The sequence below is a fragment of the Apiospora kogelbergensis genome, assembly GCF_038363985.1.
Source record: "Apiospora kogelbergensis strain CBS 113332 chromosome Unknown utg000006l_segment0_segment0, whole genome shotgun sequence".
Lineage (NCBI taxonomy): Eukaryota > Fungi > Ascomycota > Sordariomycetes > Amphisphaeriales > Apiosporaceae > Apiospora > Apiospora kogelbergensis.
The window spans coordinates 2985175-3001720 of NW_027117423.1; the positions used below are offsets into that span (position 1 = coordinate 2985175).

The 16546-nt window shown below is 52.1% G+C and overlaps 3 protein-coding genes across 3 annotated transcripts; 2 read left to right on the forward strand and 1 right to left on the reverse strand.

Annotated features, from left to right (window-relative positions):
* Window positions 1–8686: 8686 nt before the first annotated feature.
* PG998_009793 (uncharacterized protein) lies at window positions 8687–10027 on the forward strand (the record flags this gene model as incomplete). Its single annotated transcript, XM_066876609.1, has 3 exons — window positions 8687–8700; window positions 8754–9879; window positions 9932–10027. 3 exons carry the CDS (start codon window positions 8687–8689, stop codon window positions 10025–10027), a joined length of 1236 nt encoding a protein of 411 aa, XP_066728765.1.
* A 167-nt stretch (window positions 10028–10194) lies between these two features.
* Window positions 10195–14887, reverse strand: PG998_009794 (uncharacterized protein; the record flags this gene model as incomplete). The annotated part of the gene is given in 8 exon segments (XM_066876610.1): window positions 10195–11088; window positions 11121–11473; window positions 11583–12742; window positions 12760–14027; window positions 14112–14351; window positions 14416–14464; window positions 14544–14572; window positions 14630–14887. The coding sequence occupies 8 exon segments, from the start codon at window positions 14885–14887 to the stop codon at window positions 10195–10197; spliced, it is 4251 nt and encodes a 1416-aa protein (XP_066728766.1).
* A 461-nt stretch (window positions 14888–15348) lies between these two features.
* PG998_009795 (RCC1/BLIP-II) lies at window positions 15349–16483 on the forward strand (the record flags this gene model as incomplete). The annotated part of the gene is made up of 4 exons (XM_066876611.1): window positions 15349–15505; window positions 15575–15718; window positions 15769–15976; window positions 16054–16483. 4 exons carry the CDS (start codon window positions 15349–15351, stop codon window positions 16481–16483), a joined length of 939 nt encoding a protein of 312 aa, XP_066728767.1.
* Window positions 16484–16546: the final 63 nt, after the last annotated feature.

Consider the following 16546-nt stretch of genomic DNA (forward strand, 5'->3'; position numbering starts at 1 on the left):
TGTGGTAACCGGCGACGAGTTCTAGAGGTGTGTGCCGCGGAGGGCGGTGTTGAAACGAAGGCCGGCAACACGATTTGGACCAAAGGCGGGCGAGGTAGAAGGCCAGCGTCTGTCCTTCCCCACGCTTTCGATTTCTCGAGTAGCTCTATGACAGAGCTTTGGATGCGAATCGGTGCATCCAGTTTCGAGATCGAGACGTCAGTAGTATGGTTGGCAGCAAACCAGAATGGGTCAGGAGTCGTCCGGGATAGATGTAACGGTGGTGTGTATGTCTTCGAGCGTTGACAACTAGGACAAGGTGGCTAAAGTAAAGAAACCCGAGATAATGACAGTAAGGAGAAGAAACGAGTAGGATGTCTTTTGATTAAGACGGTGAATTAGGGGACCAGGGAGGAGAGAGAATGGGACCGGATTGTCGGGGTGCGGGTCTTGGTCTGTGATGCTATGCTGGGCAGCAGAGCTTCTGGAAATATTGCGGTCCCTGCTTAGCGCACGAGATGCTGGTCCGGGAGAAAGATCCTGGGTGATACGATACTCGACCACGCGGAAATCGGAGCATAGATGTTCGACAGGAACTATTGGGAAAATGAGTGAATAGGGTAAGTAATCCGTTTTTTTTTGTTTCTGATATGGTTTCTCCGTTTGGGTGGGTTGGCTGTGATCCAACGTGACAGGTATGTAGATGGATGGACCACGATCGCGGTTCAAATGCGAGAGGATGGATACGCGACAGCGGTGGTGGTGGACGTGCAGCAGCGTCAGCTGAAGGGAGAGTAGCAGTGGGAGTAGTAGAAATAAAAGGGAGAACGAAGCTGAAGAAAAAAGCACAAGCGCATCAGGAAGTACCACAACGAAGGTCGATATTGCCAATTACTCGAGAGTCAATACCCTCGAAAGGATACTTCTTGTCCTCTTTCGTTTCGAGTTGGAGCTAAAGAAAATAGGTGTAATGAGAGGAGAGAGTGTGATGAGACGAGCAATGCCTGCCAGCGAGGGGGCATCCAGCAGACCAGTCATCAGAATTAGCTGCGTTGCTAGATTGATTTCAGAAATGTTTGGGGGAGCAGAGTAGGTACCTCCGATACTGCAGCATGAACAGAGTTCCTGGGGTGGGATAGGAGACAATCTCGCTAGTGCTTCGGGGCAAGAAAAAAGGTCTTGCTCTTGCTGGACTAAGAAGGGCCCCAATTCCAATTTGGGCGTCTGGGAACCGCGACCGGTTCTGACCAGGGGATCAAGGGATGGTGGCAGGGTTGGCAGCAATTGGGCGGGCGAGAGGCGAGAGGGATGGTGGATGGGCCAGAAATGAACTCCCACTGTGACTTGACCTGGGTGCGGTTACAACTCGAGCGGATGGATTTCTGCTTTACTTTTATTAGTTTAATTAACCGTCTTTGTAGACAGGTACCTGCACTGGCTACCCTGCTCTGCCACTCGAGCATGTTCCTGTCCCTCTTGGCTCCTGGTTTTCTTCTTCCTGTTCTTCCAGTAGAAGTGGAGTGCCCTGTATGTCTGGAACTATGGGACATTTTCACCCGTGGGCTGGAAGGGTTGGATGTACCTCTCTTTCCGGTCGCGTTTCATACTGTATTGTACTGTGCTCAATGCTGCTGGAACTGATTGATAAGACCGAGCGATAGTGACAAGAAGCACGGAGTACGGATACGACGATGATGCTGCTTGCTGCTGATGGTTCTGATGGTTCTGATGCTGACGATGATGATGGTAATGGCAGGCCGGCCACCGCTCGCCTGAGACGTCGAAATATGTCACCCGCTTAGAGTGTCTACAGGGCCCAGCAACCTTACCTACCTGGCTAATGTCGGAGGCTATGTACATCGGAAGGAAGCGTGCCTGGCCTGATGCCTGGCTGATGGCTTTATTAACTCATTAACTCCCGTCAAGTGTCCTGGTCGAACAAACCCAAAGCATAGCCAAAGGCTCGGCACGTTGACGGCACAATGGACTGTCCATGACAAGAGAAAGGGACCAACGTCTGGTTCCTCCAATCGAACTCTGCTTTGATTGACAGTGGAGTAGACCTGCCGATACGGAAGACTGTTATAGACAAAAGAAAGCAGCACTCGCACTGTATATCAGGCACGCTCCCACGTTTCTGGTCAATCAAGGTACCAACTTCCGAGTACCTGACATTGGCTGACAGGGCTAGCTTGCTCGAGAGCTGCCTCCTGCGAGGGGCGCCAGGGGTGGTGGGCAGGGCATCTTGGGCGCAAGAAGCAGAAAAGCATAAAACACGCAGACACGGGCCCCTCTCCTTATGCTACATAATAATGGTGTGTCAGTGTGTTTGCATACATACGTGTGATGGGAAAAACATCGTCATCGCCCCCAGCTCCCAGCTGATGTGGTCATCCAACTTCATCCAACTTCAGCCACAGCCAGCCCTTTAATACATCTGGCAATGGCAAGTCTGTCGCATCCATAACAGCAAAAGAAAAAGGCAGCACAGCCTACGAGGGACTACCCAGTAGAAACGTTGCTCGGCATGACGGATCCGTATGCATCTTGTTTCTTGATCAATGCCAGCGCATAAGATCTTCCTGCGCTTGTGTAAGGCAGATAAAGCGTGAGCGAGCCAACCCACCCGGACAGGCCCCAGTCCAAACCAGCACAGAGCACCAAGAGCTCATCGCCTTGGGTTTGGGACGAATAGGCGTTTGATGGCTCCGACGGGGCGCGGCTTCAGCAACGCACAGAGACACAACGCCTCGGCTACGTCGTCTCCAACCTGTTTTGATGCTACTGGAGAATGCATACATAGAGATGTCCGTTACGTCCGTCTTTCAACCCAGTCGTGATTGACTGGTGATTGACACACCTAGTCTGCCACCGCGCTCGCCCGATGTGTCTGGTGGCAGGCTGTAGGCAACGAACGAGTCTCTTTACGGTGTACCTAGATGCGTTTAGCCTTACTAATAGTACAAAGTTCGTCGTCGACCTTGTCGCTATGTACATCGTTGAACGGCAAGCTTCCCCGGAGGAGGAGAATTGACACTTAATGCGAAGGCGCTGCACGGGTTACATGGTGTTTCAATAGTACAGAGCTCGTCGCAACGGGCTACACAGGTAACAATGGGCCCTTGATGCATACCACATAAGTCTGCCACATGATGACACAGTCGGCAGACAAGCAGATTTCTGATAGCTATGTACATAAGGCATATGTGATGGGATGGCAGAAAAGGGGGAGGTCCGTGGCCGAGCAAAGGCCACCGGGAAGCCATACCCGTCGGCGCCATCGCCGCGAAAGATTGGCGTTGGGTGGATGATGAGAGGCAATTTTTTTTCATGAGTCGTGACATCAATGGCCCGGTGTCTGGAGATGCTTTGTTTGTTGTGACTGGGCGGGAAGACATTGGTGATTGGGCAGGGCAGGCTTCTCTAATTCTGCTGCCTTTCATCTCCAACTCCATCTCCAACCCCAACTGGTACTGCATATGTACAGCAGCCTGTACCTTGATTGGATCCCGAGGCCCGACATTACGGATTCCTGAAGAGGCCTTGCCCCCTTTGCAAGTTTTACAGGATCCAAAAACGGACATAGCTCCAGCGAGCAAACCGAAATGGTGGAGCTAGGCAAGATTAGGCACAGGGGTGACGTCCCGTATAGGCAACCGTGCCGCCGAAAAAGAGTACCAGCAACATCTCAGACTCGCGTGGCCCCGTGGCAGTCCGTGGCTCCATGCCCAACCACCCCTCCAGAATAGCATGCCTGCTCGTACTGGTAACTTGGCCGACCCTATGTACAGTGATTAGAGCCGAGAAGTCGAGATTGGCAGCCAGATTTGGATTTCGGGACCCCCAACTTAGAAATCTGCATGCACTATATCTTCGACCGTCGACGGCTTATCTACTTATCGTCCATGGTAGGAGCTTCGCACGCACATGCACGTAGGCCTACCAAGCCAATGGGCTATTTGATCTAGTATAATTCGATCAGACGCAACGGTCAGTGGCAAGTCTGCGTGCTTCATTGATCACCCTACCACCCAAGCACCACAGGGGAAGGTCAGTCTATTGTCGTTGCCGCGCTGTTCTGTCAGTACATAAGACATAAGCATGGGCAACACATGCTGCAAGTGCGATTCCGTACGTACAAAGAACATCGGAACGGACGAGAGGTCAATGTCCTCCCTGTTTGTGACTAACATATGTAAGGAGAAACGGGAAGGGTGTCCATGGTGAACAGCGCGCTGCCCTACCACCCGTTCGCTCTAAGATGGTCAAGCTACTGATGCGGCCTACATATCCGGCATGTAAAAATTGCCCTGGTGTGAGTTTGACGCTTACATGATCGTTCCTGATGAACGCTCCTCCCCAAGGTGGACTATTCGACACTGGCTGGGTTGGTCTCTTCGCCGGGTAATAACTATTGCTACCGAGACCATCATTAGACGTCATGCCCGAGACAGGCTGGCTCCCGAAGATGGGCCTTGTTATTTGGATATGTGCAGTATACGATATGACCACTGGTAGACCTTTCTGGTTGGTAGTTCCATCATGTCCCACGGATTCATATTGCGACTGAGAACAAGACGCAACTTCGTAGGAGTGGTCTCCGTCACCCAATCGTTGCACATGCCATACGTGATGGCGAGGATACGAAGCTTTGGACATCACAACTCCTGCTGGAAAGAGCGCGGCAAGCCGGACTATCCAGGAGACACATTGTATCTTACGGATGAGTCGCAGCGCGCCCTCGATTCTGTCAAAGGTCCAGAGCCTACACAGTTTTGGCTTCGTTGATGACGGACGTGCGACGGAGTAGCTGACACACCACAATCAATGGCTGTCAAATTTCAAATTCGGTCAAGCCTCGACTGGATGCCGCATCTCTATATGTATTGGTGTATGTCTCCAAAAGACGTGAATCATACATACTGTGAATTTCCACCACGGGCCGCTTGTCGTCACCATTGATGTGCCTCCCGTATCTCTTAAGGTCTGTGTCCCAGCGCCAGGGTCTCTGCCCTTCGAGTTGCTAGACTCAACCAAGTGGGCTGCTCAATATCTATGTATGCCATTGGCTTTCAACGGGCAACTTCCATTGGCTTTGGCTCCGGCACAGGCAAGGTTTTGATGTCCAGCCATGACAATGATGAGCTTGGGGTCTGGGTCACACGATGGCTGGGCTATTAGTGGTCTATGGCAAAACGGGGTTGACTAGACAGATTGAGTGAGAGTATATCCTCGCCGCAAGAGTCCATTGTCCTTCACGGTGACCCTTCGGCTAATAATCGTGGTCGCAGGAAGATGGATCGATAGATTAGGTAATCTGCAAGTACATATTTTTTGACATGACAGGAGCCCCGTCATTTGAGCTGATTCATGTTCTCCAAATTTAGTCAGCCAACCACGTCGCGTCCCGGTTGGTTCCTATAAACGCGTGCGTGGATTCTTTATTAGACTTGCCTGTCGGAGTCTCATCACTTGATGAGCCTGACTCAATTTCCATGCATTGCAAATTCGAAAGCCTTCCGGCAAACCATGAGTGTATGAAGAAGAAGAAGAAGAAGAAGAAAAACCTCGTTCATGATACAAAGCATATTCTGAGAGCTGAAAAGTGCAAGCTTTGACAGGCTCACAAGTTTGGCTGAAGACGCTAAAGAAATGTGTAGCCTAATGTGGGCGGTAGGCGGGTGGCCTGGGTGGTTTAGTGGTGTCGTTACCACCTTCGTGGTTGTCCAGATCTTGCCTATATCGGCTCCGGTGGGCGTACCGTCCAGTGTTTATCGATCCAGGGTTGGAGTCGGTACCATAGGTAGCCCGATGTTGGTTGCGTAGTGTGTAATTCCATCCATGCTCCCAACCAAACCATTTGTTGCACGGCATTGATTCGTGAGGTTGAATGGTGGCATGATGATGGCAACAAGCCTTGGATTGGGTGGTGCTGGCGCGTCTTGCGGCATCTGGGTGGGGCACAGTTAAAGCCGCTGAGACAGAGTGTTTATGCGTTTTCTGTCTGGAGCATTCGAGGTAGACCGCTCCGGCCGGCGGGCATTGTTGATACCGCTGGTATCTCGTGGCAACCTGAGGATACCAGAGCAACAGCAACAGCGACAGCAACAACACGCAGCACGGTAGATGCCTTCCAGAACGCGATAATGCACCATTCTATAGCTATAGCCCCCTAGTTTGCCACCCCGGCCGGATCCAGCAGCATGAACACTGGGTGGGCCGCCTTGGCCGTCTCGCCCTCTGGAACTCCCGTATGGAATACACCGAGACGCATCCAGCATCTCCATCGGTTTGCCATGTGCAGTTGCCAGGTTGCTGTCCGGACTACGTACTCCTTCCCGCCCCTCACAATAATTGAATGCAGATCATAAGACTCCCAAAGCGCCATGGTCAGCTGGTTCGAGCTACGCATTGAGAAAGTTCAATGCTTTTTCAGATGGACCCTGAAAGTTTGCTGAACTTTGACTAGGTTAGCCTGAGATAACCTTACCGGATATAGGATGACAGGTCTACCCTTGGACCGCTGTGCATATTTGGCCCGGCATATTCGGTTGCCAGCCATCGCCATCAACTATCTTTCGGACGGAGTGTCAACTCAACGCTTATTCGTAATGGTGAACCCAGATACATACGCAGCTCCTATAGCTTGGACCCCACTGATGAAACAAGTCTTCCGAACCGTACTCGGCGGCTTTAACCTCGTGAACTGTCTAGACTGCTCAGCTTTGGAGCAGCCGGCTCCCCGGCTGTCACCTAGGTATATGTCGCTGGGGCGCGCTCTGCTATAGGGCCAAAGCTCGGCTCCGGTCACGTGGTGTCAGTGTTTTTCTGTTGGGAAGGCTTATACACGATATACTCGTCGACCCCATCCTACTCCAGTTCTCTCGACCAGGCGGAATCTCTTGACCGCCATAATCGAGGCGAACGCATTGATCTCGTCAGATGCCTGCTAGTAGCTACATTTTCGTTGCCTGGCCCCCGCGGTGAGTCTGGTCACATGTGTTTTCGTTGGGACGAACGGGTGGTGGTTGCCGATTGCCCCAGGCAGGATAGAGGGGGTACGAGATGTGCCCGTATTGGCGAGCCATCGCAGGATGCCACGGTTCTGCGGAGCCGACGAGGGTCGGATCGAAGGAATATCGGACACGATTGCCCGAGACTGGTGCGCCGCTAGATAGGGGGTTCCTGTCGCCTGGGAACAAGGTGGATGAAGCTCGGATCCGTGCCGTATGCACCCCGGACAACCCTACACGGTTTTATGGTGTGTATTCAATGATTGCGGGTTCTTTCGGACGTGCAGACGGCCGGTAGTCGAACTCAGGGTGGGATAGAGGTTGCACTGGACAGACTGCCATGCATGCAGAGATCTGTTTCTTCCGATCATGGTCCTACAGGGCACGTGTGCTCTTCTGTAAAGTAGTTTCGTCATTGATGATATGGAGTGCTTGAGTAGCATAAGAACTAACTAAACCAAAAGTCCGTTCACGACACAGTGGTTGCCGCGTCACGAACTTAGACAGAGCAATTTGTGCGGATGCACCATGCTACAAGTCCAAGGAGATTGGAAATGGTCGATTGCCGGATTCTCCATTGTGGTGACAACAGACACTTGAGCAAGGGGTGACAATAGGAGGATGGCTCGGAGACTTTGACAACGGAGGCCGTCAAGCAACGGGCTGCAGTGGTTGATAATCCCATGCCAATAGCTCTGCCACAGTCTCGGGCAACGCTCGATATCTGATGTCACCCCTGGGAAACGATGGGTATTCAAGAGGCCTGCCTGCCTGCCTAACCTCAGAGCCGTGTCTCCTGTCTTTTATATTGCATGTTCTTCCAAGACGTGAGAGGCCTGATGAGGTGTATGCCCGATATGCTGGTATTCACCAACCTTACAGCACAACTGACCCAACCTACCAGAGAAAGATTGGCTTTATAAGAGTCGCTCCTTCCTGTCCACAATATTCTGCCTGCAGTCCCAGGTGATCATTTAATCAACTGAGAGTCGAAAGCCATACCTGCTTGGTTTCTTTCAAACACACAGGTCAAAACGAGGATGTATCGGAATGGTCGGTAGATACATCTGATCATCGAGGTGCCAGCTGGCCATCCATCATTTCTTCCATTGAATAAACTGCCTCCTTGGTAGTCTTTCAGAGTGTACGTAAACTGGCCAGCAGTGGCCACTTTCACACCTTCGTCAAACGGAGAGGGCTTCTTCCACATCACCGCCTGGCATTTGTGTCCGTTTGTAAGTACATGCACCTTAAAGTGCCTGGGATTTCCTGCAGTCACTCCCCGCAGTAACAACAACAACAACAACACATTGAAAAGGAAGACACTCACGTGTACACCCAGCAGGCCTCAGATACAACAGAGGTGTATGCAGTCTTCCTTCCTCTTCCTCTTCCTCTCTTCTTTCCCTCGGCCTCTTCTTTTCCTCGACTTCTCTTCCCTTTCTCAACATTGTCAAAGAAGAAACCAAGCTTCTTTCACCTGACTTCTGCACAGTTACCAGCTTCAAGGTATGTACACATGCATCTCCTTCTCACAAGTCTGCAGCGTTGTATATTTTACCCGTCGAATTCACTTTGCACGCTGTGAACACAGTCCATTCCCCTTGCATCGTCTTCATCCTCGTCGTTCCCCACTGACAACTTGTTCCATAATCTAGCTCACTGGGCGCCGCAGCATCAACACTGTGGCCAAGATGGCTGCAGCCCGGTAAGTACAAAGTCCTGGAGCAAAACACCACATCAGCTAACATAGGCTACTAGCGATGATGCATTGCCCAAGAAGCTATGGTGCCATACGGCAGAGCACTGGGAGGTCCAGGAGAAGTTCTCGAAGAATCAAAAGGCGATCTTCCACAATGCCCTGAGACGAGCTCGGCAGCCCTTGAATAACCCGGCAATCAAGGCACTGAAGATGGTTTGCCAGTTGCATTCGGGTCAGCCTGTTACTGAATTCAAGTGCCACGGCCCTTGCTCTCTCTTCAAGCACAGAGACAAGTTCAGTAAGAGCCAGCGTCGCAACAAGCTCCGTTGGTGCATTGAATGCTGTGAGTGGCGTAAGCGAATTGACTTTGACGAAGTCCCGGTTGCCCACCCCAATGAGGATTTGTCTCAAGCCGGCGTTGAAGACCATCCTTCAGGAGCACAGAACGAGAAGGCTCTACTGGAACAGTATCCTTTTGGCTATGAGAAGGACGACGGCACTCGAGATGACGACTTTGATGGTGACGACGACATGGACTCTGACGTTGACGACGACGACATCATTGATGCGCCAGTTGTCTTCAATGGATGGTCTGATGATGACGGGGACGACTATGATGATGACGAGGTTTGTCTAATATCACCCATCTCTTTCATGTTATATTATGAATTCCTACTAACTCAGGTCTACGTTAAGGTTTTGCCGGCGAAGAGCGTTGCCCCTGGCAAGTCTAACTCTTCCGGAATCGATCAACGTCTTGGTAACCTGAGTCTCCGTACACCCTCGAGCAACGCCACGACTAGACGCCCCAGTAAGCAGGCATCAGTAACCACTCGACACATGTCATCGTCCCAGCAGAGCACCTCGTCGATAACGAATAGTCGTACTGCACAAGTAGAAGTGCCTACTTTTGCCGGCTGCACCCCAGGATTCGTTCCCCCTCACTTGCGTGCAGCCCGTGCTGGACATGGTGGCTATGCTAGTCTGAGTGGGACGGCATCTGTGGTTTCCAGCGACTCCCGTGCAGGCATCACCAATGCCTCGGTGTACACGTCACAAGCTTCAAGGGACCCTACTGCCTCGGGATCCTTGAGACAGGCCAGCGCTGGAGCCACTAGCCAGACGTCTGTGTCGGGAGATCCTGCCAGACGTCAGCGACCAGACCGCAATGGCTGGGCCCGTCCAGTATGTACGCTACTAGAAAATGCTTATGGATATGTGTACTGACTGCAACTAGGATATGCGACGCAACTTCGACAAGCAAATGCATTTCGCTACTACGAGCGCTGATTATGTTGAGACTCATGAAAGCGGAAGCGAGGATGAGATCTGATGCCTACGACGACCTTCATCACTCAGAGAGCCTTTATCGAAGGCCTCGAGATTACCGCATTGCCTTAGACTAGTTCACAAACAGACTGCGATTGTTTTCACCGTGGTATCTATGAATGGTACTTTTCTTCGTTAGTAGGGCTCATAAGTTCGTAACAACGTCTCGTTCTACACATCTTCCATAATGTCATCAGCACCATCGCAATCCTTTTGAAGTGGACACCTATCGAGATACCCTAAGCCGTGCTCCTTCAGACGCAAGTACGCCATCTCCGCAGCCTTGGTTTGAACTTCCTCCCTTTTGAACCCGCCCGCCACGTCCACCACCAGCCTGTCCCCTACGTAGACCCGGCATGAGTACGGAAGCGAGCCCGCGTCGGGATCCACGCGAACTTGATATCGAACCTTTTTGTCGCCAGCGATCTGGCCGAGCTGGTTCTTGGGGTGGAGCACGTCGACCTTGTCTCGGAGGAGTCGTTCGAGGTAGGGAATGATGCCGGCACGCTCCGTAAGACGACGACAGGCGTTCATGTCGCCCGTGTCTAACCAGACGGCACCCATGACGCTCTCAAACATGTCAGAGAAGAACTTGGGCGTGCCGAGGGTGGCCAGGCGAGTCCAGGGGTATGTCGGGGCGGTGTCGAGAGCATCGCGGAGGGCGTCTCGCTGTTGACAGTGCCGCTCCTGGACGGCATTTTGCAGGAGCGCAATCTCACGCGAGTCGAACCGCATGAACTTCCAGAAGGGCTCCTGGATCGTCAACTCAACTGGCTTGTTGTCGACCAGCGTGCTCTCCCGCCGGTCGACGGTCCACTCCATGGCGACAAATCCCAGCAGGTCCGCGTTGACGGACCCTGTGCGGAGGAGGTGCATGTCCTGCTCCGATAGGTCGTGCGGCCACAGTTCGGTGACGACGATGTAGTCGAGAATGGCGTCGCCAAGGAACTCGAGGCGCTCCATGCTTGTCTCGCTGGAGGCGCCAATGCAGTACGACGCGTGAGTGATGGCCGCGACCAGGAGGCTCTTGTTGGCGAAAGTGTGGCCAATGAGCCTCTCCAAGGGCTCTAGGAAGGGGGCAGCGTGTTCGGGTTGACGGGGATCTGCTCGCGGAGCTTGAGGCGACTAGCCTCGAGATCGAGCCAGCCTATCTCCTTGACGAAGAGCCGGATGCAATCGAGAGCCTTAGGAAGGCCGCCGTCCAGGTATGAGGACCATATCAGGGCCTCGACTACATCGGCCAGGGTCTTCGTGGACATCATGCGCTTGCCGCTCAGTCCGTCGACGGAGACGAGGTCCTCAACGCACTGCGGCTGCCACTTTTTACCCGTAAAAGGCTTGGTGAGAATGAACTTATCTAACTCGTTTTCGATGGCGGAACGGTACAGGCGTGAGTTGGAAACGATCAAGTCCTTCTTCTTTGATAAGTAGCCCTCGGGGTAATACGGGTCTATTGCATGGTTAGAGAACGTTCTATGGGGGTCACCGGCGACTGAAAGACGAAATTCAACGTGGCGAGAGGATGATGGACAGCAAAGCAACAAAGAAGTTTGACGTACGGTGTGCCATGACATTGACGGCAGTTAAGAGCTTGAGAAGAGAGTCGCCCATGAACTCATATTGCTCATAGCGAGTAGCCTCCCTAGCTTCCGGGGCGCTAATCGCTGTGACAATCAAAGAGACGTCGGAAATCTCGAGAGACTTGAGACGGGTCTCACAGAGCCTCTCAGCAACGAGATAAACCTCCAATACGTGCGTAATCGATGGAATGAGCGAGCCGAACTGCACGTTCGAGATGGGCGTTGTGTCAACCTTGCAATAGGATAGAGGCCAGACAGACCCGTAAGGCTTGGGCGAAGCAGCAACTCCCGGGTCAGGGCCGGTGGGTATGATATGAAGAAAATCGCGGCGGCGAGGCCATTTTCTCAGAGCCAACCAAGGCTCTTCGCCCGTAAAGTCTTTCAAATCATATTTGTTCCTTTCTTTGACCAAGTCCTCGTCTGGCCTGGACGGCAAATACTTGTCGTAAAAGTAAGGGGCATCGTTGATCTTGGTTCGCACCAGGAACGGGAAACTGCCGTGGGCAGAAAGAGACATCTCCTGGGTGAATTGATGCTGGCCGAGATCGTCGACAGATACACTCCCTTGCTTCGACCTGAACTGGACCACACATTGCCCGAAGTCTTTATCTTTGAGGCGATGTCCGTAGGCCAGCTTAATCAGGGCTGTTGTCTGGCCATAATCGATACAACTGCGTTCAATTTTGTAGGATTCGTCAAACTCTACAGTCCATGGGTTCATATCCCAGTAAACCTCGAAGTCTTTGATGTCGCGGAGACGAACAGGGAGTATCACGTCGAACTCGTTCAAGACTTTGCCTTCCAGGTCCTTAATCCTCAATGGATGACAGACAGCTTCTGATAATTCCGACCATAACCCTGCTATATCCGGCCAGGGGCTCCACTGGCCATTGACTTCGATGATTGACGCGCGCGGATCGACTCCCCGGAGAAGTTCATGGTCCTTGAGCGGCATCAAATAGTCATTGACAAGCTTAGCATGGTAAAGCGCAACATAGGCCTGGAAGGCGGCATCTTTGAAAGCGTTGCTCTCTGAGATCCAGACGTTGGCACTCTGGACCCGACGCAATTTGGGGGCAATATCGGTGGCAGTACGACCGTGGCTCTGATCTGAGGTGGCCGATTTGGCAGAGCTACCTCTTCGCGGACGTAGTACGGCCGTGTATCGATATATTGACGAGAGCCCATGACTGCGCAGAAGTGCTCCAGATGTGGTTTGCCTTGATCAAAGTCGAGTTGCGCACCTGTGGCTGGAATGCAGAACGGGGCAACAAACGCCTCTTCAACATGCTCCAAGGCATCGAGTTCCTGCAACGAACGTTGTTCGTCTTCGTATTTCCTCTTCATGCTCTCCTCAAGCTGTTGCCATTGGAGGTGCTTGTCCGAACCGCCTTCCACAAGAATGACCAATTTGGACTCCCTCATCCTAGCTCTGCCGCGTCTTTGTATGAAAGATTTTAGATGGGTGGGCTGGTCAAAGCAGATGACAAGATTGCACGCTGGCACATCGATGCCCTCCTCCAAAACGTTGGTAGCTATCAGAAGGTCTAGCTCCCCGGAGCGAAACTTGTCCAAGGTGAGGGAAGCTTCCTGGTTCAATTCGCCGATATCTCTCCGTCTACCGGCATATCGTGACGTACCAACCATAACCCCGATGCGGAATCGACTGCCAACTACTGGGTGTGTTGATGCCATGTGCATGAGAACGTTGACTGTGCCAGTCTCCTTGACGAAGATGATGCCCTGTGTATCTCGTTCGCTATCCAAAAGCAGATCTATAATTGCTTGTAGCTTTAAAGACACGTCTGTGCTCTCGGAAAAGGACAATTGTGTATCGACTTTCTCTAAAGCCGTAGAGAGATAATGCTTCTCATTAAATTCCCATGACGAATACAGTATCTTGTTGGTCTTGACAGAGCCAATGAACTGAGCCAGGGATGTCCTGATGAAGTAATCGGCGGCATAGGGACCAAGTTCGCGGCAAATCTCTTCGCCCCTCCTGCAGAATGACTTCATCTGCTTAAAGACATACGTATCATTCTTGTCGAGCGCGTTGGCCAGCTCAATGCGACTACGCTCAGTGTTCTCCGCCATTTTACGCAAAATGAAGGGATCACGCCGGATATCAAGTCTATGATATACCCCGGAAAGACTGAGCATCAGAGGCGTGGGAGTAATGCGGTCTGAGGGGGACAGAGTGGCGAATGGCTGTATGGAAAGGACTGGGCGGTTGACCATGGCAAGAAGCTCCGTTCTATGCCGCGATGGACTCCTGCAAACTGCGTCCAGAGTATGTTCGAGTTCCTCGAGGGCACCCACGTCTGATCCAATGACGGGGCTGGCGGTGAGCCCGAGAATGAAGGGTACGGGACGGCCATTGGCTTTGTAGTCTCGATACCGAGCCATGAGTTTGGCCCCTGGGCTCTTACCCGTGCAGTTATGTGCTGTTTATTGTAAGCCATGTGGCGGAACAACAACAGTGAGAGAGCACCGACCTTCATCGAATACCAAAAGTGTGAGGTTACTGAGATGGACGAATGCGTGATAAACAGCGTCGACCAGTACTTGATATGTAGATACAACCACATTGACGTTCCGTAGAAAGGCATTCCAGATTGAAGGATCCGACCACGCATCAACATTGTCATTGCCAGTAAGCACTTTGACTTGGGCACTGGGAATCTGGGTCCTGATGGTGTCATACTGCTGCTGACAGAGGGGGATGGTAGGGGCCAGGAACCATATAACCTGTGCAATACCTTCAGTCACTAACGGTCGAGTTACTCAATGGAAATGTGCAGGTAGGTATTACCTTTCCAGGTGGTGTCCGGTCCAGCTCAGCTTGAATTCGAAGAACAGCCCTAAAGACGTATCATCAGGTGTGTGCTTGAGACGACACAGAAACAGGCAAGTATTCTGTGATGGGATAGGCGCTCTTACACTTGTGTCTTCCCGCTTCCCGTGTCCATCTATACGCAACTGGTGAGCAAGGTGCAAGCGGCCAGGGGCCCCACGTGTATACTCACAGCAACGATGATGTTTTGCTTCAAGCTCTCCTCCAGCATCTCCAGCTGGTAGGCTCTAGCATGTAAAGTGGTCGCCTTGTTTGCTTCTGTCTTCTCAGACTGACTTGCTGAGGGATCTTCGATTTCCTCTGTCACTTGAGGAGCCGACTCGATCTCTGTTACTCGTGATAATAGGTCCTCCAACTCTTCCTCCTCGAGGTACTCCCCGAGGTCCTCCCCCGAGCTTGAGTCAGAGATATAACCCAGGTCGCCAGCCATCGTGAGAATAAAGTAATGGCCGGATGGATATAACAATACCCTAAAGATACTCTGAAGTTCAAATTGAAACCAGGAGATTGATATGTAACTTTTGGGACATTACCAAGATATGCAAAATGACATGCAGGATGAACAGGTATTCGCAGACTAAGCAATGCAGGAGGCCGCCTGCCTGCCACTTGACGAAAGTTTGTAGAACGAGGGTATTTCCTTACAGTCATGCAACGGCACAACTTCAGGCTGCGAATGAGAGAAGGGCGGGCCAATCAATTAACGGACTTGGTCTGCTCAGTGAATAGAGAGGGCGGCAGGTGGTGGTAGCAATGGGTTGGAGGTTCATATCGGAACCAACTTGGCAAGGTTGGTAACGAGCCATGTTTATTGGCCAGCCTGTTCGTGGCCCGTTTACACAGCGATTCCATCCCGTGTCCCGACCCAAATCAGTAGACTCCAAGAACAACATGGAGCTGTATGCGACAGGTAACAACGCCTGGAACCAGTTGGATTTCGATGGGGTTGCGGATGCTTCGACGGAGCCGACCGACTTCACGAGCTTCCAACTCGTTCTCGAGGACGCTGTCATAGACCGGCCTCACGCATCGTTAGCCTGCACATTAGGTATGCCTCCCGAAAGTCGCACCGACAAGCATGCCGTGCCTAGCTGTTGATTGACAAATCAAAAACCAGTGAACACATCCAATGGAATTCGGACAGCTGGCGTCCCCGAGGTTTGGATGCAATCGCCAAGTCTGAAGGACAAAGTGCTGGGGTCTTCGGCAGCTATTGCTGGCAACGGGTCAATTGCAGGTTGGGGCAACCCCCGGACTTCAAGTAGATGTGATCTTAGCTGCTCGAGGTTGGCTAACACCGACCATGCACAGTATACGACGGCGAGGCTGTGAAACAGTACCGGTCAGAGTCGCATTTCCAAGAAGGAAAGAATCAAGCAACATTTACGTCTCTGCGCCATGTCTCCCAGCTAGTAGCATACGAAACCGGCTTTGCAGCCTTGTCTCCCACAGGACAAGTGTGGACATGGGGCGACGAGCGCTACGAGGCCTGTCTCTGCAGAGAGGTGTCAGACGATAGGTAAGCTGTAGAATCACAGAGCTGCCATGAATTAGTGATCGTCGATACTAACCGAGCTTCTTTCGATCCCAACACAGCCCAGCAGAGGAACCGGGAGCAGTGGCAGAGCTCGAAGACTTGCCCACAGGAAAGGTCAAGAAGCTTGCAGCAGCCGGCTACCTCCTAATGGCATTGACAGAGGGTAACGATCTATACGCTTGGGGTGGCCACCCCGGCTTACCTGGCTTCCTTGATGACATTTCTGCCAGCCCGTCACCGGTTGTCATCGAGGATCATGATGTCGCCGACTGTGCCGTCGGCCAATCTCACTCGGCGGTCCTCACATTGAGCGGCGAGGTTTACACTGCCGGAGCTAATGCAAACGGCCAGCTGGGTATTACGACAGAAGCAGATAGCCCATGGTCAAAAGTGCCCCTTCCGCCAGGGCTCGACGGAACCATCGTATCTGTAGCTTGCGGTCCACGTAATTCGTTCATGACCGTGCAAAAGAGACATCTTCACACGTAGCAACATTCATCTCTTGACCCTCTATGTTATTCTATTATACATTCGAGTGTCATCGTTATCCGC